Source organism: Phocoena phocoena, chromosome 1, assembly GCF_963924675.1.
Source record: "Phocoena phocoena chromosome 1, mPhoPho1.1, whole genome shotgun sequence".
In the NCBI taxonomy this organism is placed as follows: domain Eukaryota; kingdom Metazoa; phylum Chordata; class Mammalia; order Artiodactyla; family Phocoenidae; genus Phocoena; species Phocoena phocoena.
The window spans coordinates 866,083-884,475 of NC_089219.1; the positions used below are offsets into that span (position 1 = coordinate 866,083).

Below are 18,393 nucleotides of genomic sequence, written 5' to 3' on the forward strand. Positions count from 1 at the left end.
GGATGGACCTAGAGACTGTCATACAGAGTGAAGTAAGTCAGAAAGAGAAAAACAAATATCATATGCTAACACATATTTATGGAATCTAAAAAAAAAAAAAGGAAAGAAATGGATCTGAAGAACCTAGGGGCAGGACAGGAATAAAGATGCAGACTTAGAGAATGGACTTGAGGACACGGGGAGGGGGAAGGGTAAGCTAGGACGAAGTGAGAGAGTGGCATGGACATATATACACTACCAAAGGTAAAACAGATAGCTAGTGGGAAGCAGCCGCATAGCACAGGGAGATCAGTTCGGTGCTTTGTGACCACCTAGAGGGGTGGGATAGGGAGGGTGGGAGGGAGACACAAGAGGGAGGAGATATGGGGATATATGTGTACGTATAGCTGATTCACTTTGTTATAAAGCAGAAACTAACACACCATTGTACTGTGTTATACTGAGCAGTTATACTCCAATATAACTGAGCAGTTATACTCCAATAAAGATGTTAAAAAAAGAGTGTAAGGAGAACTTGTCAAAGATCGGGTCATAAGGGAAGATAGATGTGTGGAAGGAACATGGAGGGAAGCCAAAGCATCTTGACAAAGAAGAACAAAGCTGGGGTAATCATCCTCCCTGAACTCCAGACTATACTGCAAAGCTACAAGCATCAAAACTGCATGGTACTGGCACAAAAAGAGACACATAGATCAATGAGACAGGAAAGAGAGCCCAGAGATAGACCCATGCACTTATGGTCACCTAATCCATAACAAAGGATGAAAGAACATACAATGGAGAAAAGACAATCTCTTCAACAAGTGGTGCTGGGAAAACTGGACAGTTACATGTAAAAGAATGAAATTAGAACATTCTCTAACACCATACACAAAAATACACTCAAAATGTATTGAAGACCTAAATGTAAGACCGGAAGCTATAAAACTCTTAGAAGAAAATGTAGGCAGAACACTCTTTGACATAAATTGTAGCAGTATTTTTTGGAATCTGTCTCCCAAGGCAAAGGAAACAAAAGCAAAAATAAACAAATGGGACCTAATTAAACATAAAAGCTTTTGTGCAGCGAAAGAAACCACTGACAAAACTGAAAAGACAACCTACTGAATGGGAGAAAATATTTGCAAATGATGTGAATGATAAGGGATTAATATCCAAAATATATATAACAGCTCATACAACCCAATATCAAAAAACAAACGACATAATTAAAAAATGAGCAGAAGGGAATTCCCTGGTGGTCCAGTGGTTAGGAATCCACGCTTCCACTGCAGGGAGCCCGGGTTTGATCCCTGGTCAGGGAACTAAGATCCCACATGCTGTGTGGCATGGCCAAAAAAATAAACAAGTTAAAAAAAAAATGAGTAGAAGACCTGAATAGACATTCTTCCAAAGAGGACATGCACATGGTCAACAGGCACATAAAAAGATTCTCAGCATTGACAACCATCAGGGAAATCCAAATCAAAGCCACAATGAGATATCACCTCACACCTGTCAGAATGGCTTTCATCAAAAAGTCTACAAATAACAAGCGTTGGAGAGGATGTGGAGAAAAGGGAGCCCTCATGCACTGCTGGTGGGAATATAAACTGGTGCAACCACTGTGTAAAACAGTATGGAAATTCCTCAAAAAGCTAAAAATATAACTACCATATGACCCAGCAATTCCACTCTTGGGTATACATCTGCAAGAAACAAAAACACTAATTTGAAAAGATATATGCACCCCAATGTTCATGGCAGCATTATTTACAATAGCTAAGATAGGGAAGCAACCTAGGTGTCCATCAACAGAGGAATGGATGAAGAAGACATGGTGCATATATACAACAGAATACTACTCAGCCATGAAAAGAATGAAACCCTGACGTTTGCAGCCACATGGATGGACCTAGAGGGTATCATGCTTAGTGAAGTCAGTCAGACAGAGAAAGACAAACACTGTATGTTATCACTTATATGTGGAATCTAGAAAATAAAACAACTGAATGAATATAACAAAACAGAAACAGACACACAGATATAGAGAACAAACTAGTGGGTACCAGTGGGGAGAAGGGTCGGGGGAGGGGCAAGATAGGGGTACAGGATTAAGGGACACAAACTACTATGTATAAAATAGATAAGCTACAGGGACTTCCCTGGTGGTCCAGTGGCTAAGACTCTGCACTCCCAATGCAGGGGGCCTGGGTTCGATCCCTGGTCTGAGAACTAGATCCCGCATGCCGCAACTAAAAGACCCTGCATGGCACAACTAAGACCCGGCGCAGCCAAACAAACAAACAAATAAATAAATATTTTAAAACACAGATAAGCTGCAAGGATATACGGGACAGCACGGGGACTATAACTGAGTTGCATAATTTTTTTTTTTTTTGGCTGCACTGCATGGCTTGGGGGATCTTAGTGCCCCGACCAGGGATTGAACCCGGGCCCACAGCAGTGAAAGCGCTGAGTCGTAACCACCGGACCACCGGGGAGTTCCCTATAATGGCTTTAAATGGAATATAATCTATAGAATTTTTGAATCACTATGCTGTACACCTGTAACTAAAAAAAAATACCTCCACAAACTCAAAATCCTAGTAAGAAACAAAATATAATAGAAAAATTGGCAAATGACTTGAAAAAAAAAAAAACCCACGGAGGGCTATGAATAACGTGAATAATCCAGCTAATAAATCCGTTTACAGACATTAAATACACTTTCTTCATATGCACATTTCATACGTACAAAATCAGTCTCGCCTTTGGTCACAAAGAAAACTAACAAATTAAAAAAAAGGCTTTGCAGATTATATTGTCTGAGCGTAATTCAATTTAATAAACTTATAAGAAATCTAAAAAGTAATGATGACAAATTTTAATTACTGGGAAATTAAGAACGACATCCCTAGTGATTAAGTGCAAGGTGTGTGTGTGTGTGCGCGTGTGTGTGTGCGCGTGTGTGCGTGCGTGTTCACAGGTGTGAATGTGTTGGCTATGCTGCCAGCCATGCGTGCCACTGACTAGCCATGCAAGCGTGGGCAGTGCGGGCAGCAGCCTCACGTGGTCGTGGTGGAGGGAACGCAGAGGGCGGGGACCCCGTGCCCAGGGAGCAGCAGGGTACTCACGGTCGGGCACTGCTGATTCTTAAACACGACCTTGAACCTGGTGGAGACCGTTCCCGGGACAATCGGGGTGAAGATGACGGGCACTTTGATGGTGCTGAAGGGGCCAATCTCCCCCTCTGTTATCTGCACGGCAAGAGAGGTGGGCAGGGCCGCTCAGCCTTCACGTTCCCGTCATGGTGTCTCCCGTGGCCTCACTACAGCCGGGTCACTGCGGGGGCGAGTGGTGGCAGCCCCCAAGTGCGCCCTCGCTCTCCTGATGACACGGTCCTTGCACACACATGCACAGCCCCCACGCTCTGGCTGGGAAGGCCCTGCATTGGTGTCTCCTCTGAGCTGGACTAGGGGTACCCAGGGCCCTGCCTCCGTGGCTCTGGACCCACCCGGCCCCAGCCTGAGACGGGGCAGCCGGACACCGGCTGAGACAGCTAACTGCCCAGAGGAGGCGAGTCCAGCGGCCAGACTAGTCTGGTCCGACTCTGGTCAGATGGACAGACCACCCTGGGGGCCAGAAGAAGGTGGACCTGACCTCTCCCAGTGAGAACTCCGTCTGTTCCTCGTTGGGAGGTACAGTCACGATGGTGGTCAAGGTCACTTCCTCTGATTCTGGAAGAGAGGGGTCCAGGTGTGAGGCTGGCCAGGCATGGCTGGGCAGCTCTGCCACACCCGAGGCGTGGCCACCCCCAACCTGGCTTCCCGGGGCCGTGAGGCCCGAGCGGGAGCTGGGGCGCTAGGGCACCATCCGGCCCCCTCCCTCTCCCAGACCGGGTGCCGTTCTGGGGCTCGTGGGGGCCACCCCAGCCCTCCTGTGCAGACAGCTCCTGACAATACCATCTCCAGCAACCCCACCCTTTCCCAGGGCTAGGGGCCACAGGAGGCTATCATTGTGGCCCCAGGTTTGCATGGATGTGCCCCCGCAGACCCCCTCCCCCCGTGGCCATCTCCTGGTCAGGGACCTCGGGAACTCCCAGCTCAAGCCGCAGGCCTGGGGCTTCTCAGGTGGACTTGGACAGTGGGCACTGTGACCTCTGGAGCAGGAGGCTGGGGTGGGAGAGGGTCCCTAGTTGCCCAAAGCCCCAGCGCAGGGAAGGGGGTGGGTGAAGGATGCTGGCCCCAGGGCGGCCCGGTGGGTGCAGTGGCCCGAGAGCAGCGCATTGGAGAGGGGACAGCCGAGAAGTGGACCATCTGGGGCTTCACTTCAAAGCAGGAGGAGTGGAAAGTGGGCTCAAGGGGGTTTGTATGAAGAGGAGGAAACATCAGGGTGCTGTGTCAGGGCTGGGCCAGGGTGGGGCGTGGGGAGGGGGTCAGTCATTTCCCAGGGACCCACCAGAGCCCGAGAGGCTCTGCTGAGCTCTGGAAATGTAACACAATGTCCACTTTCAGGTGATAATAACATGTTCGCAGCCTCATTTTCACACTCATTTAGCCTTGTCTGTGTGCACGTTGCCTGCATGTTTTGAACATCTCTTCCCCACTGGTGGGCCATGGATCCCGGCCCGCCCCTCGGGATTTGGGAGGGCACCCCAAGAATGGCAGGCCATCCATCAGGAAGGGTAGACCCTGTTTCCTCTCATCTGAGAAGGTCTTCCTGTTGACTTTGCAAGTGAACAGACCCAGTTTGATAGGAGAGGTGAAGGTCAGCGTCCTTTCTGAGTCCTTCCCCAGCTGGGCTGCCAGGCTGGCCCTGTGGAGACCCCAGGTGCACTGCTGCGGCCTGCCCCAGGCCACCACAGGGCGGTATGCACCATTTCTGGGGCCTGGGGTTGTAAAGGCAGAGGCCCCCAGTTCTGGCTCCTCCAATGTGGCAGACTTCTCATGCAGCCAGCGGCTACGACTGTCACCGGGTTGGGTGGGGGCGAGTGGGCCAGTTGGCTCCCACCACCCCACTGTTTACGTCCTTGTCTGCTTCAAGAGTTACCTCGGTGAGAGCCCAGACCTGGGCCCACGGGGTCCTTCCCTATGCCCTGAGTCCGGGCCAGACCCTGGGGTCAGCTGCTTCATCTTGCATGGATGCTGGCTGGGGTCACTTGGTGACCCGGGGTGGACTCGTGTTGGTCAGTTTGCTGGGAATACGGCGTGCTTCCACTAAGTCCAGAATCAGGCTTCTTAACGATCAGGAAGACTTTCATTAATTATGTGTGCAGTGTATCTGCTCCATGCGCCCACTCACTTCCTGGAGTTAGAGGCATTTCGACATTTTAGAACATTCTCAGCAAGTAGCTCTTTAAATACTGTCTTTTCCTGATTCCAACGGACAAGTCGCTCCTTACTCATCCTCAACAGTACACATGTTGTACTGCTTCTTTCATGTTTCCATCTCTATCTTCTAGTTCCCTAACTGTCTCTTCAGCAGTGTCTAATCCACAGTTTAACCCAGTGATTGGGGTTTTGTTTGTTTTCAGTGATCATATTCTTACTGCTAGAAGTTTTATTTGGTTCATTTTGTTTATTTTTTTTAAAAAATAAACTTATTTATTTTTGGTTGTGTTGGGTCTTCGTTGCTGCGCGCGGGCTTTCTTTAGTTGTGGCGAGCGGGGCTACTCTTTGCTGCGGTGCGCGGGCTTCTCCTTGCGGTGGCTTCTCTTGTTGCAGAGCACGGGCTCTAGAGCGCAGGCTCACTAGTTGTGGCGCACGGGCTTAGTTGCTCCGCGGCATGTGGCATCTTCCCGGACCAGGTCTCAAACCCATGTCCCCTGCATTGGCAGGCAGATTCTTAACCACTGTGCCACCAGGGAAGTCCTTCATTTCAATTCTACTTGATCTTATTCCTTTGTGATATTTTTCAAAGCATTAAGTGTGCTTGTTTTATTTACAATGTCTCATCATATAATGTCTGAAGCATGCAAGATCGTAAGGCTCTCTGTCGTTTGTGTTGAGGGATTTCTCTCCCATTTCTTTTTTTTAGTGTAAACATCTGAAAGCTTTGACAAATGCATACAGGGTGTATCCCCCACCGCAATCAAGATACAGAACGTTTCCATCACCTCCCACCCCAGCTCTCCCTGTGCCCCTTAGTAGTCAGTCCCTCCCCGGCTCCTGGCAACCACTGGTCTGTGTTCTGTCCCTACAGTTTTGCCTTTTCCAGAATGACACATAAGTGGAATCACATGGTCTGCAGTTTTCTGCGTCTGACGTTTTTCGTTAGTGTGATGTCGTGAGGTGCATCCGTGCTGTGTGTGGGTCCCCGGTTCATTCCTTCTCATTGCTGAGTAGCGCTGCAGAGCAGAGAGGTGCCAGGTTGTCTATCCACTCACCAGGCAGCAGACGTCGGCAATCACAAAGAGTCCCTCGACGTGAATTCACATGCAGGGTTCTGTTTGAATGTAGTTTTCGTTTCTTTGGGTAAGTACCTAGGAGTGGGGTTTCTGGGTTGTACGGGGTCTGTTCGACTTCATAAGAAATTGCTGAACTGCTCTCCACAGCGGCTATAGCACTGCACACTCCCAGCAGCGACGACGAGGGTCACGGCAGCCCCTCGCCAGCACTTGCTTCTGTCAGGGGCTGGGGTTTAATCTCGCCCTTCTAACAGGCGTGTAGTGACGGCCCATTGTGGTTCTAATTTGTTTTTCCGTCTGTCTACTGTTGTCGAGTCTTTTCATGTGCTTACTTGCCATCTACACATCTTCTTTGGTCAAGTGTCTGTTCAAGTCATCTGCCCATTTGAAAACTGGGTTATTTGTTTTCTAATTGAGGTTTCAAAGTTCTTCATACATTTTGGATCTGTTTTTTTTTTTTTTTACATCTTTATTGGAGTATACTTGCTTTACAATGGTGTGTTAGTTTCTGCTTTATAACAAAGTGAATCAGTTATACATATACATATGTTCCCATATCTCTTCCCTCTTGCGTCTCCCTCCCTCCCACCCTCCCTATCCCACCCCTCTAGGTGGTCACAGAGCACCGAGCTGATCTCCCTGTGCTATGCGGCTGCTTCCCACTAGCTATCTACCTTACGTTTGGTAGTGTATATATGTCCATGCCACTCTCTCACTTTGTCACAGCTTACCCTTCCCCCTCCCCATATCCTCAAGTCCATTCTCTAGTAGGTCTGTGTCTTTATTCCCGTCTTACCCCTAGGTTCTTCATGACATTTTTTTTTCTTAAATTCCATATATATGTGTCAGCATACGGTATTTGTCTTTCTCTTTCTGACTTACTTGGATCTGTTCTTTATCAGGTCCGTGATTTGCTAATATTTTCTGCCAGTCAGTGGCTTATCTTTTTCTTTTTTTGCGGTACGCGGGCCTCTCACTGCTGTGGCCTCTCCCGTTGCAGAGCACAGGCTCCAGACGCGCAGGCCCAGCGGCCATGGCTCACGGGCCCAGCCGCTCCGCGGCATGTGGGATCTTCCCAGACCGGGGCAGGAACCCGCGTCCCCTGCATCGGCAGGCGGACTCTCGACCACTGCGCCGCCAGGGAAGCCCTCAGTGGCTTATCTTTCATTCTCTTAACAGTCTGTTTAGAAGAGCAGATAGTTTCAGTTTTGATGAAGTCCAGAGGGTTTTTTTTTTTGGATGTACAGTTTATAGTTTAAACGGTACAGTTTAAAGAATGGATCATGCTTTTGATGTCATATCTAAGAAATCTTTGCCCAAACCAAGGTTACACAGATTTTCTCCTATGTTTCTTTTAGAAGTTTTATGATTTTAGGCTTTACATTTAGATCTATGATTTTGAGCAGCTTTTGTTTACAGCGAGAGGAATGGATGGAGGTTAATTTGGGGGCATATATTTATCTAATTGTTAAGGTCTCATTTGAGGACAAGACTTTCTTTCTCCAAGGAATTACCTTTGCATATTTGTGGGGGTCTATTTTTGGACCCTTTATCCTGTCGCACTGAAACCCTATGTCTCTCTCTCTGCCATATCACGCTATGTGTTACCCCAGCTTTAGAGGAAGTCTTGAAATCAGGTAGTCTGAGTCTTCTAACTTTGTTCTTTTTCAAAATTGTTTGTTATTTTAGGTCCTTTAGATTTCTATATAAATTTTATTTATTATTTATTTTGGCTGCACTGAGTCTTTGTAGTTGCAGCACGCATGTGGGATCTAGTTCCCCGACCAGGTATCGAACCCAGGCCCCCCGCGTTGGGAGCTCGGAGTCTTACCCACTGGACCACCAGGGAAGTCCCTCCATATAAATTTTAGAATCAGCTTGTCAATTCCCATAAAAAGCCCTGCTAGATTTTGATTAGAATTGCATTCATCTACAGCCAGTTTTGGGAGAACTGACCTCTTAACAATATTGAGACTTTCCATCCACAAGCTCCGTGGATCTCCCAATTTATTGAGGCCTTTGATTTCTTTCATCAGAGTTTTGTAGTTTTCAGCATACAGACCCTGAACATTTTTTCTTAGCTTTATAACTTACTAGTTCATGTCTTTGGTGCTGTTATAAATGATACGTATAAAAATTTAATTTCCAATTGTTAATTTCTATCTAGAAATATGCTTGATTTTTGTATATTGTATCCTGTGACCTTGCTAAACGCGCTAGTTCTGTAACTTTTGGGGGATTCTTTGAGATATTCTAGATAGACAGTCATGTTGTCTGCGAATAAAGCTGATTTTATTTTTTTCTTTTCAAACTTTCTTTTATTTCCTTTTCTTGCCTTATTGCGCTGAATAGCTATGAGTGAATGAACATCTTTGCTGTACTCCCAACCTTCAGGAGAAGCATCCAATCTTTTTTTTTTTTTTTTTTTTTTGCGGTACGCGGGCCTCTTACTGCTGTGGTCTCTCCAGACGCACAGGCTCAGCAGCCATGGCTCACGGGCCCAGCCGCTCCGCGGCATGTGGGATCTTCCCGGACCGGGGCACGAACCCACGTCCCCTGCATTAGCAGGCGGACTCTCAATCACTGCGCCACCAGGGAAGCCCGAAGCATCCAATCTTTCATCAAGTATGATGTTAACTGTTAGGTGTAGTTTTTTTTTTTTTTTTTTTTGCGGTACGCGGGCCACTCACTGTTGTGGCCTCTCCCGTCGCAGAGCACAGGCTCTGGACGCGCAGGCTCAGCGGCCATGGCTCACGGGCCCAGCCGCTCCGCGGCATGTGGGATCTTCCCGAACCGGGGCATGAACCCGTGTCTCCTGCATCGGCAGGCGGCCTCGCAACCACTGCGCCACCAGGGATGCCCAATATTGGATGATTTTTGAATGCTGAACCAGCCTTGTGTTCGGAGGACAGACCCCACTTGCTTATGATGTATTATCCATTCTCACATCCTGCTGGATCCATCTGCTAGTATCGTAATGAAGAGGCAGAGCAGTTTTTGACTGTGAGCACGTGCTTCCTGGCACTTTTACCTGTGGAGTTCCTTGAGTTCTGAGCTGAAGCTGCACTTCTCCAGAGAGGGTTGGCCTTTGTGTGGCTGGGCCCCGAAGCTCGTCCAACCTGGGACCACTTTCCCCTAAAGTCTCGGCTGGAGACAGCATGGGGTCGCAGGTCCAGGCTGCAGACCCACACGGGACTGGCTGATGGTTTTCTTTTCTTTTTTTAAAACAATTTATTTATTTATTTGTTTGTTTTTGGCTGTGTTGGGTCTTCGTTGCTGCGCGCGGGCTTTCTCTAGTTGCGTCGAGTGGGGGCTACTCTTTGTTGCAGTGCGCGGGCTTCTCATTGCGGTGGCTTCTCTTGTTGCCGAGAACGGGATCTAGGCACGCGGGCTTCAGTAGTTGTGGCATGCAGGCTCAGTAGTTGTGGCTCACGGCCTCAGTAGTTGTGGCCCATGGGCTTAGTTGCTCCGCGGCATGTGGGATCTTCCCGGACCAGGGCTCGAACCCGCGTCCCCTGCATTGGCAGGCGGACTCTCAACCACTGCGCCACCAGGGAAGTCCCGGATGATGGTTTTCAACCATCAAGGTGACCCCCTCGCCACCTTTAAAGGGCAAGGGGCCCATGCTGCTGCTTCCTTGCTGCTCTGCTCCGTGGCAGCTCATACTCGTGATGTACTTCTCCGCCACGTGTGCAGCCCTCTGAGGCAGACCCTTTGCTCTGAGCACTCCTGCCGCGCCCCATGCTGCAGCCGTGAGGAAGGTTCAGGGGCCCACGCCGGGAGCTGCACAGCTGATGCGAGGACCCCCACGAACCTCCCGTGGGGGGTGGCCCAAACTCCACTCGGAAGGCGGCCCCTCCTGACGTGTGGTGCTGGGGGTCAAGGCCAGCTGACCCCCTGAGCCAGCACAGGAGGCAGAGGAGGTGAGGAGGGAGCCCTACCCACTCACCCTCTGTCCCCCTGGGAACAGAACCATCTGTGTGCACCCCAGCGTCTCTCCTCTCTCCACGTTTTGTAATCTCTGTTCTGATCCGCTGATCCATGTGTCCTTATCTGGACCACACTGTCTTGATTACTGTAGATTTAAAGTAGGTCTTGAAGCCACGTGTGAGTTTACAAAAACGGTCTTTTGAAAGATGCTTTCCTGGAGTATTAGAAAAATACCGAGGCAGGGGTCCCATGCACTCCTGCATCCCATGTTCACACCGATGTTTATCAACAGTCCCCCAGGGGCTTCCCTGGTGGCGCAGTGGTTAAGAACCCGCCTGCCAATGCAGGGGGACACGGGTTCAAGCCCTGGTCTGGGCAGATCCCACATGCCGCGGAGCAACTAAGCCAGCAAGCCACGACTACTGAGCCCGAGTGCCACAACTACTGGAGCCCGCATGCCTAGAGCCCACGCTCTGCAACAAGAGAAGCCACCGCAATGAGAAGCCCGTGCACTGCAACAGAGAGTAGCCCCCACTCGACGCAACTGGAGAAAGCCCGCACGCAGCAACGAAGACCCAGTGCAGCCAAAAATAAATAAAAAATAAAATAAACAAATTTATACACAAAGAAAACATATGGAAATGCAAGTACCTAAAACGTCCAAAGCAAATACCTTGCCAAAAAAAAGAGCAAAGTTGGGTGACTTAACACTACATGGCTTCAAGGCTAACTCTAAAGCTACAATAATCCAGATGGATGGTGCTGGGTCAGGAGAGGTAAATGGGTCAACCGATCAGCGTACAGAGTCCAGAAGTATACCCACACGTTCAATCCATTTGCAACAAAGGTAACAAATCAATCCACCAGGGAAAGGAAAGTATTTTCAACCTGTTTTGCAGGAACAATGGGACATACACGTGGGAAAAAGAAGAGCCTTGGCGTCTACCTCACATCACACACAGAAATTAGCTGGACCACAGACCCAAACGTAAGAGCCACGTCTTATGTCCTTGGGATAGGGGAAAAGTTGCTATAAAGGCATAAAGCACACACCTTAAAAGAAATGATGGGTAGATTTGCAAACATTAAAATTAAGAACTTTGGGACTTCCGGGACTTCCCCGGTGGTCCAGTGGTTAAGACTCTTTGCTCCCAATGCACGGGGCCCGGGTTCAATCCCTGGTCAGGGAACTAGATCCCGCACGCATGCCACAACTAAGAGTTCGCGTGACGCAACTAAAGATCCCTCATGCCGCAATGAAGATCCCGCGTGGCGCAACTAAGACCCGGCGCAGCCAAATAAATAAATAAATAGAACTTTGGGACTTCCCTGGCGGTCCAGTGGTTAACACTCTGCACTTCCAATGCGAGGGGTGTGGGTTCGATCCCTGGTTGGGGAACTAAGATCCCACATGCCACGTGGCATGGCCAAAAATGTAAATAAATAAAAAATAAAATAAAATTAAGAACTCTGACTTAAGAAAAGAGATCATCAAGGGAGTAAAAGGACAAGCCGCGACTTCGACTTGGAGGCAATATTTGCCACCTCCTAACCGACTAAGTATACAGGACCTGGGAAGAACTCCTATGACTAAATAAGGAAGGACAAACCACCCCGCAAAAAAGTGGGTGAAAAGCTTGAACAGGTATTTCATACAAAAGAAAATACAAATGGTAAACAGGCACCTGGAAAGACAGGCAACCTCACTGGCGGCGTGAGCAGTACAGACGGGAGCCTCCCTTCCCAGGCCTCCAGACCGACCCCGCGGAGCTGCCCAGTGGGACCCAGCCAAGGGCCGCGGGTGGCTGTAAGCTCTTGAAATGTGGCTCCTGGGAAGGAGGAACGAAATTCTCCTATTACTTAATTTTGGTTAATTTAAATCTGAATAGCCAGATGTGACTAGTGGCAGCCGCACTGGGTAGCGCAGTCCCAGCTGCAGCCACGCGGGACAAGAACAGATGCAGTAACAACAGTGAGGCCGCGCGTCCCCCGCGATGCGCCGAAGACGCGCCCCAGGGAGACTCACACACTTGGAGACGCCGCCTGAGCCCCTGCGCGCACGGCCCGCGCCGTGAAATCCCCCTGATGTGAGCCGGTGGGGGTGGCCTGTGACCGAGGCATGTTCGTGAGAGGAGCCGCCACGCAGAGGACCCCCGTCCAGTCCACGTGGACGCCCCACAGAGCTCAACGCCAAGCAACGTAACGACTCAGGATGTGCTCCCGCGGCCCCGACGCTGCAGAAATGCAGCCCTTTCTGACTGTGGCCGTGGAGGGAAAACGCAAAGGGAGGCAAGGAAACGCTGAAGACAACGCCAGAGGGACGCCCCTGGGGAGGCGGTGTGTCCGGCGAGCGCGGCCGCGTGGGCCCTCGTCCTCCTCAAGCTCGGCCTGGGCTCGGGCTGCCGACTTCCTCGCTCTTCTTTAAACTGTCCTCACGTGTTATACGCATTTGACTTCCGGACGGAGTTCAGGGTGGCCCCAGCCAGCCTGGGGCCTTCAGCGACCCTCTCAGCAGAGCCCCCGGCCCCTTCCCCATCCCCTCCCTCCCTCCACCAGGCAGGGCTCCTCAGATGTCCCAACAAGGGCCACCAAGGGCAGGGAGGAGGGCAGTTCCCCTTGTGGCCAGCCTGGTAGTCCAAAGCTGTGCATTTCCTTTAAGTCTTCTGTCAGCTTAAATATGGATGCAAATTTTAATCCACTCCACAACCAGTATGTAGTTGAATATATAAATACGTATGAATATTTTCTTACTTACTTAGAACTGGAGCCCTGGAAAAATTCTGCACCGCCCAGCCCCCTGGCACCACACTGGCACAACCGGGCTTTGCCGGACGCAACCGTGCTTGGAGTGGCTCCTGGAATCTGTCCTTCTGGGGCCCTCCGACCCGGCCTGCCAGCCCCTCTGCCCGTCAAACGGCTGGGGCTCGGGGCCCTGCTGCCAAGGCGGCCCAGGGCTGCGTGCTGAGTGCAGGCCGCGGGCCCGGCTCACCTACGGGGCGCCCCTCCTCCTTCTCCTTTATGTCCAGTTTTCCAGACTCCTTCCGGCTCGGCACATCTGCGGGCACAGACTCATTGCCCGCCGTCAGCTGCTCGGAAAAACTGGTGGTGACTTTACTGTCAAAACCTTTGTCTTCACATGTAAAGCTACTGCTCTGAAAAAGAGAATGTGACACCTTTACTGGCAGCTTCCACTTGCCTATCCCATCATCCGTCCACACCCGCCATCTGGGGAGGGCCACGTTGAGAGCCTGGCCGTATCCGGGCTGGGGGCCGCGGGCTCCCACAGCACCCCTCAACAGCTCTCTGGCGACCCGTGCCAGGCTCGTCCGGGGCTCAGGGCCCCTCTCGCCCAGGCGGGCTCCGCCGTGGCCCCGTCCCGGAGCCTGCTGCATGTGCGCACCCAGCCAAGTTCCTCCAGGACGCCTGCTCTTCCCCCACACGGGCTTGGGCCCCCCAGGCTCCAGCCCCGAGCTCTCCTGGCTTCAGCTCAGATCCCAGCAGGCTGAGAGCGGCCCAACCCCACCTCTGCTCCTTTCCCAGAGGTCACTGACCCCCAGTCCTCTCCCCCGGGCTCACAACAGACCGAAGGAGTGCCTGCCGCATGCAACTCAGGGGCCCGGGGGGACACACAGGGCACTGCCGGGGTGGAGCTGCCGTCCAGCCGGACAGACACCCACCAGGAGAGGGCCGGTGCCCGCGGGGAGCCCTGAGGGCCCAGGCACTTGTCCTCACCCTCAAATAATCCCCCCCAGTGTCCACTGGCTGTGCTGGAAGTTGTCTCCACCGATGGGGTCCCACCTGTCTCCGCTTCCTCAGCAGCACACGTGCACAGCCTTCCCGTGAGAGGACCAGGGCCCCCCTCGCACCTTTGGGAGAGGTGCAGGTGCGGGGCAGGGTTTGCTGTGCTTTTCAGTCTGGGGTGTCTGGGCTGGGCCGCCCGTCCCCGCAGGCTGGGACTCCAGGGCCTGGAGCACTTGGCCACCACCTTGCCAACACGCACGGCGGGGCAGCCCCCTGCTGCCCTAGGCGCACTCCTTACGGAGACAGATCTCCTCTACCCAGACTGACCGGAGGCCGTCCTGCTGCTGGGCCTTCTCCCGCCCACACCGACGCGGCCCTTTACACTCGTGGGACTGTGTCTCGGGGCGGGAGATGCCACATGCTGCCCTTGCCTGCGCAGTCACGGCGTTGACCAGGAGAGTAGCACACTCACTGTGTTGAAGACCGACGGGGACGCATCCACCTCACAGCACTCCGATGCCAGGAGAAACCTGAACCTGGTGCCCAAGCCCCCGAGGTTGGTCAGCGTGATGGTCCGGGATGCAGTCTCACCCACCACATAGCTGCCGAAGTCGATGAGCTCCTTGTCGAGGGACAGCTGCCAAAAGACCCCGAGTGAGCCAGGGTGACCACACCAGGCTCACAGCAAGGTCTCTTCTCCCACCTGTCACCCTGCACCCGTGAGGGGACACAGGAGCTCTGGCCCTGTCTTCATGCTCAGAGGTGAGGCCTGCCTCTGGCTCACGGCGGGAGGCAGGGCCTCTGCACAGTCCAGGACACAATCCACATCCCAGAAATCATAGACCTGTGCACTGACCATGGCAGTGTGGGAGCACCTGAGTGCAAGTTTTGAAAAGTCAGGGACTTCCCTGGCGACGCAGTGGTTAAGAATCTGTCTGCCAGTGCAGGGGGACACGGGTTCAAGCCCTGGTCCGGGAAGATCCCACATGCCGAGGAGCAACTAAGCCCGCGCGGCGCAACTACTGAGCCTGCGCTCTAGAGCCCGCGAGCCACGACTACTGAAGCCTGTGCTCCACAGCAAGAGAAGCCACCGCAATGAGAAGCCCGCACACCGCAACGAAGAGGAGCCCCCGCTCGCCGCAACTAGAGAAAGCCTGTGCAGAGCGACGAAGACCCAAAGCAGCCCAAAATAAATAAATTTATTAAAGAAAAAACTTACATTACCTTACATTACATTACACAGCTTACATTAAAAAACAAGACAGGGAGTTCCCTGGCGGTCCAGCGGTTGGAACTCTGAACTTTCACTGTGGAGGGCCAGGGTTTGATTGCTGGTCGGGGAACTAGGATCCTGCAAGCCGCGTGGTGCAGCCAAAAAAGCAAAACCGAAACCAAAACAAAACATAAAACAAGACAGATCTCAAATCAACAACTTATGTTTGCTACTGAAGAAATTAGGAAAAGAACAAACTAAATCCAAAACTAGCAGACAGAAGAAAATAATAAAGATCAGAGCAGAGATAAACGAAAGAGAGAATAGAAAAATAAAGAAAATTAATGAAATCAAAAGTTGGTTCTTCAAAAAGATCAGCAAAATCGACAAACTTCTGCTAGATGGACTAAGAAAAGAAAGACTCAAATTACTAAAATCAGAAATGAAAGTCGGGACATTAATACTGATTCTACAGAAGTAAAAAGCATTGTAAGTGAGTACTATAAACAATCATACCAACAAACCCAGATGAAATGTACAAATTCCTAGAAAACAAAAAACCTACCAACACTGAACCAGAAAGAAATAAGACAATTTGAATAGACCTATGACTAGTAAGAACATCGAATGTATAATAAAAAAATCTCCTGACAAAGAAGAGCCCTGAACCTGATGGCATCACTGATGAATTCTACCAAACAGTTAAAGAATACCAACCCTTCTCAAACTTTCCAAAAAAACTGAAGAGGTAGAAACACTTCATAACTCATTCTAGGAGGCTGGCATAACCCCGATACCAAAGCCAGACAAAGATACCACAACAAAAGAAAAGTACAGACCAAAATGCCTTATGAATATTGATGCAAAAACCCTCAACAAAATATTAGCAAACAGAATATACACAATGACCAAGTGGAATTTATTCCTGGAATGTAAGGATGGTTGAATGTAAAAATATCAATCAATGAAGTATGTGACATCAGCAAAATGAAGGGGAAAACCCCACACGATTATCTCAATTGATGAAGAAAAAGCATCTGACAAAATTCAACACCCTTTTATAATAAAAGCACTCAACAAAATAGGAATAGAAAGAAACTACCTTAATATAATAAAAGCCAAATATGAAAGCAACATAACATAATATTGCAATATAACATAACATAATATTCAATGGTGAAAGACTGAAAGCTTTTACTTTAAGATGAGGAATGAGGGAAGGATGCCTGCTTCCCCCACTTCTATTCGACATAGTACTAGAAATTCTAGTCACAGCAATTAGTCAAGAAAAAAACGGTATCCAAGTTGGAAAGGAAGAAGTAAAATTATCTCTGTTTGCAGATTACATGATCTTATATGCAGAAAATCCTAAAGACTCCACAAGAAAGCTGTTAGATCTAATAAACAAATTCAGCAAAGTAGCAAGATACAAAGTCAACACACAAGAATCAGTTGCATTTCTGTACATGAACAATGAACAATCTGAAAAGGAAATTACAAAAACAAATCCATTTACAATCCCATAAAAAAAGAATAAAATTTTTAGGAGTTATCTTAGCCAAGGAGGTGAAAGGCTTGTACAATAAAATTACAAAACATTGTTGAAAGAAGACATAAATAAATGGAAACACATCCCACATTCATGGACTGTAAGACTTACTATTGTTAAGAAATCAATATTACCCAAAGCAATCTACAGATTCAATGCAATCCCTATCAAAATTCAAATGACATTTTTTAAAGCAACAGGAAAATCCATTCTAATATTCATATGGAATCGCAAGGGACCCAGAATAGCCCAAAAAATCTTGAAAAGGAAGAACAAAACTGGAGGAGTCATTCTTCCTCATTTCAAAACTTACTGCAAAGCTACAGTGATCAAAACAGTGTGGCACTGGCATAAAGACAGACATATAGACCAATGGAGTAGAACAGAGAGCCTAGAAATAAACCCTCACATATATGGTCAAATAACTTTTGACAAGGGTGCCAAGACCATTCAATGGGGGAAAAGACAGTCTTTTCAACAAATGGTCCTGGGAATAGTGGATGTCCACATGCAAAAGAATTATCTAATTCCATACACAAAAATTAACTTAAAATGGATCAAGGGCCTAAATATAAGACCTAAAACAATAAAACCCTTAGAGGAAAACAAAGGGTAAAATCTTCACAACACTGAATTTGGCAATAATTTCTTAGATACTACACCAAAGGTGCAGGCAACGAAAGAAAAAATTGACAAATTGGACTTCATGAAAGTTGAAAAAATTTTATATCAAAAGACATTTTCTATAGAGTAAAATGACAGCCCAGAGAATGGGAGAAAATATTTGCAACTCATATATCTGATAAGGGGTTAATACCCAGAATGCACAGAGAACTCCTAAAACTCAACAACAACAAAACAAATAACAACCAAATTCAAAATGAGTAAAGGACTTGAATAGACATTTTTCCAAGGAAGACATACCCATGGCCAACAAGCACATGAAAAGATGCTCAACATCACCAATCATCAGGGAAATGCAAATCAAAGCTACAATGAGACACCACCTCACACCAATCAGGATGGCTCCTGTCAAAAAACCCCAGAAAACAACAAGTGCTGGTGAAGACGTGAAGAAATTGGAACTCTTGTGCACTGTTTGTGGGAATGTAAGATGGTGCAGCTACTGTAGAAAACAGTGTGGAGGTTCCTCAAAAGATTAAAAATAGAACTACCATAGTTGCTGCTCCTGTCCCATTGTCACATGCCCCTCCCCCTCTCCTGAAGTGACTCCAGGGGACTTAAAGGGCCAGCACACTTTTTTTCCTCCCCTCCTTCATTTTTCTCTTTTTCCTCATTTGTGAGTCAGATATTAAAGGTTAGGACGTATACAGGGAAAACAAGGAAGTGACCAGGCACGCCTAGGGAAAGGCTCAGAAGAGACCTGGGAAGACAGTAAGGTTACATCTGAGGCTGATCCTCAGAACAGAGAGAGCTGACAGCGATCAAAAAGCAAAGAAACAGAAACAATAACAAAACACAGCAAACCCTGGAAAAGGGGAAAACCTGATTTCCAGAGTTACCACATTATTAGATTCAAATGTCCAGTGCTCCGCAATCATACAAAGAAAC

At 49.1% G+C, this 18,393-nt stretch overlaps 1 protein-coding gene across 1 annotated transcript in view; it reads right to left on the reverse strand.

Moving 5' to 3' along the window:
- Nucleotides 1-18,393, reverse strand: part of CFAP74 (cilia and flagella associated protein 74) — a 56,448-nt gene that overhangs the window by 19,263 nt on the left and 18,792 nt on the right. Inside the window, exons 16-19 of the mRNA XM_065892100.1 lie at nucleotides 14,532-14,696; nucleotides 13,308-13,470; nucleotides 3,643-3,713; nucleotides 3,117-3,239 (exon numbers count right to left, since the gene is read on the reverse strand). Coding sequence (XP_065748172.1) covers nucleotides 3,117-3,239; nucleotides 3,643-3,713; nucleotides 13,308-13,470; nucleotides 14,532-14,696 — 522 coding nt within the window. The remainder of the gene's footprint in view (nucleotides 1-3,116; nucleotides 3,240-3,642; nucleotides 3,714-13,307; nucleotides 13,471-14,531; nucleotides 14,697-18,393) is intronic.